The sequence below is a fragment of the Oncorhynchus mykiss genome, unplaced genomic scaffold (genome assembly GCF_013265735.2).
Source record: "Oncorhynchus mykiss isolate Arlee unplaced genomic scaffold, USDA_OmykA_1.1 un_scaffold_246, whole genome shotgun sequence".
NCBI classification, from domain to species: domain Eukaryota; kingdom Metazoa; phylum Chordata; class Actinopteri; order Salmoniformes; family Salmonidae; genus Oncorhynchus; species Oncorhynchus mykiss.
Genome location: NW_023493706.1, coordinates 71,554 through 82,500, shown reverse-complemented (window position 1 = coordinate 82,500; position 10,947 = coordinate 71,554). Strand labels below are relative to the sequence as shown.

The 10,947-nt window shown below is 46.1% G+C and overlaps 1 protein-coding gene across 4 annotated transcripts in view; it reads left to right on the top strand.

Moving 5' to 3' along the window:
• Positions 1-10,947, top strand: part of LOC118948709 (protein CLEC16A-like) — an 87,330-nt gene that overhangs the window by 73,797 nt on the left and 2,586 nt on the right. For all 4 annotated transcript variants that reach the window (XM_036973393.1, XM_036973391.1, XM_036973392.1 and 1 more), the window contains 3 exons: positions 34-238; positions 1,237-1,410; positions 9,004-9,135. In XM_036973393.1, the coding sequence (XP_036829288.1) occupies positions 34-238; positions 1,237-1,410; positions 9,004-9,135 (511 nt within the window). The remainder of the gene's footprint in view (positions 1-33; positions 239-1,236; positions 1,411-9,003; positions 9,136-10,947) is intronic.

Below are 10,947 nucleotides of genomic sequence, written 5' to 3'. Positions count from 1 at the left end.
TCTCTCTCTCTCTCTCTCTCTCTTCCCCACCAGGACATGCAGGTGTCTGGGGTAGAGGATGACAGCAGAGCTTTAAACATTATCATCCACAAACCCTCGTCCAACCCCCACGCCAAGCCCCTCCCCATCCTGCAGGCAAACTTCATATTCGCCGACCACATCCGCTGCATCATCGCTAAGCAACGCCTGGCCAAGGGCAGGATACAGGCCAGACGCATGAAGACACAGAGGATAGCAGGTAGAGAGAGAGACACAGAGGATAGCAGGTAGAGAGAGAGACAGAGGATAGGAGGTAGAGAGAGAGACACAGAGGATTGCAGGTAGATAGAGACACAGAGGATAGCAGGTAGAGAGAGAGACACAGAGGATAGCAGGTAGAGAGAGACCGAGGATAGCAGGTAGAGAGAGACACAGAGGATAGCAGGTAGATAGAGACACAGAGGATAGCAGGTAGAGAGAGAGACACAGAGGATAGCAGGTAGAGAGAGACCGAGGATAGCAGGTAGAGAGAGACCGAGGATAGCAGGTAGAGAGAGACACAGAGGATAGCAGGTAGAGAGAGACAGAGGATAGCATGTAGAGAGAGAGACACAGAGGATAGCATGTAGAGAGAGAGACACAGAGGATAGCAGGTAGAGAGAGAGACAGAGGATAGCAGGTAGAGAGAGAGACAGAGGATAGCAGGTAGAGAGAGAGACAGAGACACAGGGAGAGAGAGAGAGTGACTGGGAGAGCGAGAGAGACGGAGAGAGACGGGGAGAGAGAGAGAGGGAGAGAGACGGGGAGAGAGAGAGAGACGTTGAGAGAGAGAGACTCGGAGAGAGACAGAGAGAGCGAGGTGGAGGGGGAGAGAGAAAGATTGAGACATACCTGGAGAGAGAGACAGGGAGACACACCCGTAGAGAGAGAGATTTGACAGGGAGACACACCAGGAGAGAGAGAGATTTGACAGGGAGACACACCCGGAGAGAGAGACAGGGAGACACACCAGGAGAGAGAGACAGGGAGACACACCCGGAGAGAGAGAGATTTGATAGGGAGACACACCCGGAGAGAGAGAGATTTGACAGGGAGACACACCAGGAGAGAGAGAGATTTGACAGGGAGACACACCCGGAGAGAGAGACAGGGAGACACACCAGGAGAGAGAGACAGGGAGACACACCAGGAGAGAGACAGAGAGAGAAAGCCACTCAGAGGACACACCTCCCTCTCTAACATCTCTGTGTGTTCCAGCGTTACTCGACCTTCCTGTCCAGCCCAGTTCGTCAGAGGTTCTGGGCTTCGGCCAGACAGGAAACACTGCAGCCGGTGGTCAACTCCCTTTCCGCTTCTACGACCAATCGCGTCGAGCGCCCAACGACCCCACCGCACAGAGATCTGTGTTCGCCTCTGTTGACAAAGTTCCAGGTAATACACACTTCCTGTTACACACCTACTGTACATCCACTTCCTGTTACACACCTACCTACTGTACATCCACTTCCTGTTACACACCTACCTACTGTACATTCACTTCCTGTTACACACCTACCTACAGTACATTCACTTCCTGTTACACACCTACCTACTGTACATTCACTTCCTGTTACACACCTACCTACTGTACATGCACTTCCTGTTACACACCTACCTACTGTACATTCACTTCCTGTTACACACCTACCTACTGTACATTCACTTCCTGTTACACACCTACCTACTGTACATTCACTTCCTGTTACACACCTACCTACTGTACATTCACTTCCTGTTACACACCTACCTACTGTACATTCACTTCCTGTTACATACCTACCTACTGTACATTCACTTCCTGTTACACACCTACCTACTATACATTCACTTCCTGTTACACACCTACCTACTGTACATTCACTTCCTGTTACACGCCTACTTCCTGTTACACACCTACCTACTGTACATTCACTTCCTGTTACACACAATAATGTACAGAAACATGTCAGGGGTTCACCTAGGGGTCATGATAGGGGCTGAACCAAATGTTTGATGTATTAGAATAATTGATTATGCTTATGTTGTATTAATAGAAGTGGAGGGGTTATAAGACCCCTCCCCCTCAGATTTATAGGGTCCTAGACTACAGATTAACTATATATATATACTGCATACCTCATTACCTTCTACTCATCAGACCAAGCCCATGCAGTTTCTTTATAAGAGGCAGAGAGACTGGAAAACAACCGTGGAACAATATTAACAAGTTTAATATGGGTTATAAGACCACTCCCCCTTACATGTATAGGGTCCTAGACTACAGATTAACAATATATATATTGTTATATATATATATATTAGTGTATATATATATATATATATATATATATATATTCATTATAGAGGTTTAATATTGTTCCACGGTTGTTTTCCAGTCTCTCTGCCTCTTATAAAGAAACTCTCTGTGTGACTGTGAAGACAGAACTCTGTAGGGGAGTGTAAGAGATAAGAGACGAGTCAGACATTCCACTATAAGTCAACTTTATATAGCTGTGTATGCATGGGCTTGGTCTGATGAGTAGAAGGTAATGAGGTATGCAGTGACTATGAAGACAGAACTCTGCAGGGGAGTGTAAGAGATAAGAGACGAGTCAGACATTCCACTGTAAGTCAACTTTATATAGCTGTGTATGCATGGGCTTGGTCTGATGAGTAGAAGGTAATGAGGTATGCAGTGACTGTGAAGACAGAACTCTGCAGGGGAGTGTAAGAGACGAGTCAGACATTCCACTGTAAGTCAACTTTATATAGCTGTGTATGCTTGGGCTTGGTCTGATGAGTAGAAGGTAATGAGGTATGCAGTGACATCACTAGGGCTGGACTTCAGGTTCTATAAATCAACTTTGGGGGTAGTGGACATTTACTGCCTAGGCCTCTCGTGTAAGTTTATATAGCTGTGTATGCATGGGCTTGGTCTGATGAGTAGAAGGTAATGAGGTATGCAGTGACATCACAAGGGCTGGACTTCAGGTTCTATAAATCAACTTTGGGGGTAGTGGACATTTACTGCCTAGGCCTCTCGTGTAAGTTTATATAGCTGTGTATGCATGGGCTTGGTCTGATGAGTAGAAGGTAATGAGGTATGCAGTGACATCACAAGGGCTGGACTTCGGGTTCTATAAAAGCAACTTGAGACCTTTTTCTATTTTGCGGAACTTACTGGGAAACGTTGCGTTATGTTCCTGTTGTCAACTTCTGTCTTCAATTGCATTTATAGATGATTGAATGATTTACTTAAAGATATTGTCTAAATGCTCATTTCACCAACGAGCCAATGATTGACAAGGAACAAGGAAACGAACCCCAACAAACACACCAGGTGTATGTTCAGCTCGAAGAGGTTTAGTGTGTCCTAGAATGGGGTTGGTATCATTTGAGCTTTAACAGAAGGGGTTTAGTGTCCTAGAATGGGGTTGGTATCATTTCAGCTTTATCAGAAGGGGTTTAGTGTCCTAGAATGGGGTTGGTATCATTTCAGCTTTATCAGAAGGGGTTTAGTGTGTCGGTATCATTTCAGCTTTATCAGAAGGGGTTTAGTGTCCTAGAATGGGGTTGGTATCATTTCAGCTTTATCAGAAGGGGTTTAGTGTCCTAGAATGGGGTTGGTATCATTTCAGCTTTATCAGAAGGGGTTTAGTGTGTCGGTATCATTTCAGCTTTATCAGAAGGGGTTTAGTGTCCTAGAATGGGGTTGGTATCATTTCAGCTTTATCAGAAAGGGTTTAGTGTCCTGGAATGGGGTTGGTATCATTTCAGCTTTATCAGAAAGGGTTTAGTGTCCTAGAATGGGGTTGGTATCATTTCAGCTTTATCAGAAGGGGTTTAGTGTGTCGGTATCATTACAGCTTTAACAGAAGGGGTTTAGTGTCCTAGAATGGGGTTGGTATCATTACAGCTTTAACAGAAGGGGTTTAGTGTCCTAGAATGGGGTTGGTATCATTTCAGCTTTATCAGAAGGGGTTTAGTGTCCTAGAATGAGGTTGGTATCATTTCAGCTTTATCAGAAGGGGTTTAGTGTCCTAGAATGGGGTTGGTATCATTACAGCTTTAACAGAAGGGGTTTAGTGTCCTAGAATGGGGTTGGTATCATTTCAGCTTTAACAGAAAGGGTTTAGTGTCCTAGAATGGGGTTGGTATCATTTCAGCTTTAACAGAAAGGGTTTAGTGTCCTAGAATGGGGTTGGTATCATTTCATCTTTAACAGAAGGGGTTTAGTGTCCTAGAATGAGGTTGGTATCATTTCAGCTTTATCAGAAGGGGTTTAGTGTCCTAGAATGGGGTTGGTATCATTACAGCTTTAACAGAAGGGGTTTAGTGTCCTAGAATGGGGTTGGTATCATTTCATCTTTAACAGAAGGGGTTTAGTGTCCTAGAATGAGGTTGGTTTCTATGTAACTAAGTGGTGGAATCTGTGTAGGCTGAACAGTATATTCAGACTCCTTCTCCACATCTTGTTACGTTACAGCCTTATTCTAAAATGGATTCAATCGGTTTTTTCCCCCTCATCGAACCTACACACAATACTCCGTAATGACATCACAATACCCCGTAATGACATCACAATACCCCGTAATGACATCACAATACCCCATAATGACATCACAATACCCCATAATGACATCACAATACCCCTTAATGACATCACAATACCCCTTAATGACGAAGGAAAAAAAAAATTCATTTTTGCAAATGTATAAAAAAATAATAACTGAAATATCACATTTACATAAGTATTTGTGACCTTTTACTCAGTACTTTGTTGAAGCACCTTTTGGCAGCGATTACAACCTTGAGTCATCTTGGGTTTCACCCTACAAGCTTGGCACACCTGTATTTGGGGAGGTTCTCCCATTCTTCTCTGCAGATCCTCTCCAGCTCTGTCAGGTTGGATGGGGAGCGTCGCTGCACAGCTATTTTCAGGTCTCTCCAGAGATGTTCGAACAGGTTAAAGTCCGGGCTCTGGCTGAGTCATTCATGGACATTCAGAGACTTGTCCAGCTTTATCAGAAGGGGTTTAGTGTCCTAGAATGAGGTTGGTATCATTACAGCTTTAACAGAAGGGGTTTAGTGTCCTAGAATGGGGTTGGTATCATTTCAGCTTTATCAGAAGGGGTTTAGTGTCCTAGAATGAGGTTGGTATCATTTCAGCTTTATCAGAAGGGGTTTAGTGTCCTAGAATGGGGTTGGTATCATTACAGCTTTAACAGAAGGGGTTTAGTGTCCTAGAATGGGGTTGGTATCATTTCAGCTTTAACAGAAAGGGTTTAGTGTCCTAGAATGGGGTTGGTATCATTTCAGCTTTAACAGAAAGGGTTTAGTGTCCTAGAATGGGGTTGGTATCATTTCATCTTTAACAGAAGGGGTTTAGTGTCCTAGAATGAGGTTGGTATCATTTCAGCTTTATCAGAAGGGGTTTAGTGTCCTAGAATGGGGTTGGTATCATTACAGCTTTAACAGAAGGGGTTTAGTGTCCTAGAATGGGGTTGGTATCATTTCATCTTTAACAGAAGGGGTTTAGTGTCCTAGAATGAGGTTGGTTTCTATGTAACTAAGTGGTGGAATCTGTGTAGGCTGAACAGTATATTCAGACTCCTTCTCCACATCTTGTTACGTTACAGCCTTATTCTAAAATGGATTCAATCGGTTTTTTCCCCCTCATCGAACCTACACACAATACTCCGTAATGACATCACAATACCCCGTAATGACATCACAATACCCCGTAATGACATCACAATACCCCATAATGACATCACAATACCCCATAATGACATCACAATACCCCTTAATGACATCACAATACCCCTTAATGACGAAGGAAAAAAAAATTTCATTTTTGCAAATGTATAAAAAAATAATAACTGAAATATCACATTTACATAAGTATTTGTGACCTTTTACTCAGTACTTTGTTGAAGCACCTTTTGGCAGCGATTACAACCTTGAGTCATCTTGGGTTTCACCCTACAAGCTTGGCACACCTGTATTTGGGGAGGTTCTCCCATTCTTCTCTGCAGATCCTCTCCAGCTCTGTCAGGTTGGATGGGGAGCGTCGCTGCACAGCTATTTTCAGGTCTCTCCAGAGATGTTCGAACAGGTTAAAGTCCGGGCTCTGGCTGAGTCATTCATGGACATTCAGAGACTTGTCCCGAAGCCACTCCTGCATTGTCTTGGCTGTGTGCTACGCCCCAGTCTGAGATCCTGAGGGCTCTGGAACAGGTTTTCATCAAGGATCTCACTGTACTTTGCTCCGTTCATCTTTCCCTCGATCCTGACTAGTCTCCCAGTCCCTGCAGCTGAAAAACATCCCCCACAGCATGATGCTGCCACCACCACCATGCTTCACCGTAGAGATGGTGCCAGGTTTCCTCCAGACGTGATGATGCCACCACCATGCTTCACCGTAGGGATGGTGCCAGGTTTCCTCCAGACGTGACGTTAGGCATTCAGGCCACAGAGTTCAATCTTGCCTTTCCAAATCCTGTCCAATCAATTGAATTTAACACAGGTGGACCTCCAATCAAGTTGTAGAAACATCTCAAGGATGATCAATGGAAACAGGAAGCACCTGAGTTCAATTTCGAGTCTCATCGCAAAGGGTCTGAATACTTTTTTATTTTAATAAAACAGATATTTCTGTGTTGTTGTTTTGTTTTATATACATTTCAACAACAAAAAAAACTGTTTTATTTAATCGATTTTAGAATAAAGCTGTGTGTAACTTCTTATATCTTACCAAAGACGTTTTGGATGGTACACACACTGGGTAATGTCGTTCTCTAGGTTGGGTGTTTAGTGTCTAGCACCCAGAGAGAGAGAGAGACTGGGAGAGGGAGAGAGACTGTTTAGTGTCTAGCACCCAGAGAGAGAGACTGTTTAGTGTCTAGCACCCAGAGAGAGAGAGAGACTGGGAGAGGGAGAGAGACTGTTTAGTGTCTAGCACCCAGAGAGAGAGAGAGACTGGGAGAGGGAGAGAGACTGTTTAGTGTCTAGCACCCAGAGAGAGAGACTGTTTAGTGTCTAGCACCCAGAGAGAGAGAGACTGGGAGAGGGAGAGAGACTGTTTAGTGTCTAGCACCCAGAGAGAGAGAGACTGGGAGAGGGAGAGAGACTGTTTAGTGTCTAGCACCCAGAGAGAGAGAGAGACTGGGAGAGGGAGAGAGACTGTTTAGTGTCTAGCACCCAGAGAGAGAGACTGTTTAGTGTCTAGCACCCAGAGAGAGAGAGACTGGGAGAGGGAGAGAGACTGTTTAGTGTCTAGCACCCAGAGAGAGAGAGAGACTGGGAGAGGGAGAGAGACTGTTTAGTGTCTAGCACCCAGAGAGAGGGAGGGAGGGAGAGAGACTGTTTAGTGTTTAGCACCCAGAGAGAGGGAGGGAGGGAGAGAGACTGTTTAGTGTCTAGCACCCAGAGAGAGAGAGAGACTGGGAGAGGGAGAGAGACTGTTTAGTGTCTAGCACCCAGAGAGAGAGAGAGACTGGGAGAGGGAGAGAGACTGTTTAGTGTCTAGCACCCAGAGAGAGAGACTGTTTAGTGTCTAGCACCCAGAGAGAGAGAGACTGGGAGAGGGAGAGAGACTGTTTAGTGTCTAGCACCCAGAGAGAGAGAGAGACTGGGAGAGGGAGAGAGACTGTTTAGTGTCTAGCACCCAGAGAGAGAGAGAGACTGGGAGAGGGAGAGAGACTGTTTAGTGTCTAGCACCCAGAGAGAGAGAGAGACTGGGAGAGGGAGAGAGACTGTTTAGTGTCTAGCACCCAGAGAGAGAGACTGTTTAGTGTCTAGCACCCAGAGAGAGAGAGACTGGGAGAGGGAGAGAGACTGTTTAGTGTCTAGCACCCAGAGAGAGAGAGAGACTGGGAGAGGGAGAGAGACTGTTTAGTGTCTAGCACCCAGAGAGAGAGAGAGACTGGGAGAGGGAGAGAGACTGTTTAGTGTCTAGCACCCAGAGAGAGAGACTGTTTAGTGTCTAGCACCCAGAGAGAGAGAGACTGGGAGAGGGAGAGAGACTGTTTAGTGTCTAGCACCCAGAGAGAGAGAGAGACTGGGAGAGGGAGAGAGACTGTTTAGTGTCTAGCACCCAGAGAGAGGGAGGGAGGGAGAGAGACTGTTTAGTGTCTAGCACCCAGAGAGAGAGAGAGACTGGGAGAGGGAGAGAGACTGTTTAGTGTCTAGCACCCAGAGAGAGAGACTGTTTAGTGTTTAGCACCCAGAGAGAGAGAGAGACTGGGAGAGGGAGAGAGACTGTTTAGTGTCTAGCACCCAGGGAGAGAGAGAGACTGGGAGAGGGAGAGAGACTGTTTAGTGTCTAGCACCCAGAGAGAGAGAGAGACTGGGAGAGGGAGAGAGACTGTTTAGTGTCTAGCACCCAGAGAGAGAGAGAGACTGGGAGAGGGAGAGAGACTGTTTAGTGTCTAGCACCCAGGGAGAGAGACTGTTTAGTGTCTAGCACCCAGAGAGAGAGAGACTGGGAGAGGGAGAGAGAGATACTGTGAGAGAGAGAGACTGTTTAGTGTCTAGCACCCAGAGAGAGAGAGACTGGGAGAGGGAGAGAGAGATACTGTGAGAGAGAGAGACTGTTTAGTGTCTAGCACCCAGAGAGAGAGAGACTGGGAGAGGGAGAGAGAGATACTGTGAGAGAGAGAGACTGTTTAGTGTCTAGCACCCAGAGAGAGAGAGACTGGGAGAGAGAGAGACTGTGAGAGAGAGAGACTGTTTAGTGTCTAGCACCCAGAGAGAGAGAGACTGGGAGAGGGAGAGAGATATACTGGGAGAGAGAGACTGTTTAGTGTCTAGCACCGAAAGAGAGACTGGGACTGGGAGAGGGAGACAGACAAAGAGACTTAAGTGTCTAGCACTCAGGAATGTGTTGTTCTGTTTGCCTCAGTGTGTTTATTGACATACCAACTCAATCTAATTGTTGTTTTGAAAAAATATTACACAATTACACGTGTGTGTGTGTGTGTGTGTGTGTGTGTTGTATTGCAGGGTTTGCGGTGGCCCACTGTGTCTCTCAGCACAGCCCGTCCCCCCTCTCCTCCCCCTCCCCACCCTCCTCAGGCAGCACCGGACGATGTGACTCTGTTACAGCCAGTACGATATCAGCCAACAGCCCTACAGGTAACACACACACACACACCAGTACTATATCAGCCAACAGCCCTACAGGTAACACACACACACATACCAGTACTATATCAGCCAACAGCCCTACAGGTAACACACACACATACCAGTACGATATCAGCCAACAGCCCTACAGGTAACACACACACATACCAGTACTATATCAGCCAACAGCCCTACAGGTAACACACACACACCAGTACTATATCAGCCAACAGCCCTACAGGTAACACACACACATACCAGTACGATATCAGCCAACAGCCCTACAGGTAACACACACACACCAGTACGATATCAGCCAACAGCCCTACAGGTAACACACACACACACACACCAGTACTATATCAGCCAACAGCCCTACAGGTAACACACACACACATACCAGTACTATATCAGCCAACAGCCCTACAGGTAACACACACACACACATACCAGTACGATATCAGCCAACAGCCCTACAGGTAACACACACACATACCAGTACTATATCAGCCAACAGCCCTACAGGTAACACACACACACCAGTACTATATCAGCCAACAGCCCTACAGGTAACACACACACATACCAGTACGATATCAGCCAACAGCCCTACAGGTAACACACACACACCAGTATGATATCAGCCAACAGCCCTACAGGTAACACACACACACACACACCAGTACTATATCAGCCAACAGCCCTACAGGTAACACACACACACACACACCAGTACTATATCAGCCAACAGCCCTACAGGTAACACACACACATACCAGTACTATATCAGCCAACAGCCCTACAGGTAACACACACACACACACCAGTACTATATCAGCCAACAGCCCTACAGGTAACACACACACACACCAGTACTATATCAGCCAACAGCCCTACAGGTAACACACACACACACCAGTACTATATCAGCCAACAGCCCTACAGGTACCACACACACATACCAGTACTATATCAGCCAACAGCCCTACAGGTAACACACACACACACATACCAGTACTATATCAGCCAACAGCCCTACAGGTAACACACACACATACCAGTACTATATCAGCCAACAGCCCTACAGGTAACACACACACACACCAGTACTATATCAGCCAACAGCCCTACAGGTAACACACACAAACACACACACACCAGTACGATATCAATCAACAGCCCTACAGGTAACACACACACACACCAGTACTATATCAGCCAACAGCCCTACAGGTAACACACACACACACACACACCAGTATGATATCAGCCAACAGCCCTACAGGTAACACACACAAACACACACACACCAGTACTATATCAGCCAACAGCCCTACAGGTAACACACACACATACCAGTACTATATCAGCCAACAGCCCTACAGGTAACACACACACACACACACACCAGTACGATATCAGCCAACAGCCCTACAGGTAACACACACACACACACACACCAGTACGATATCAGCCAACAGCCCTACAGGTAACACACACACACACACACCAGTACTATATCAGCCAACAGCCCTACAGGTAACACACACAAACACACACACACCAGTACGATATCAGCCAACAGCCCTACAGGTAACACACACACATACCAGTACTATATCAGCCAACAGCCCTACAGGTAACACACACACACACACACACACCAGTACTATATCAGCCAACAGCCCTACAGGTAACACACACACATACCAGTACTATATCAGCCAACAGCCCTACAGGTACCACACACACACCAGTACGATATCAGCCAACAGCCCTACAGGTAACACACACACCAGTACTATATCAGCCAACAGCCCT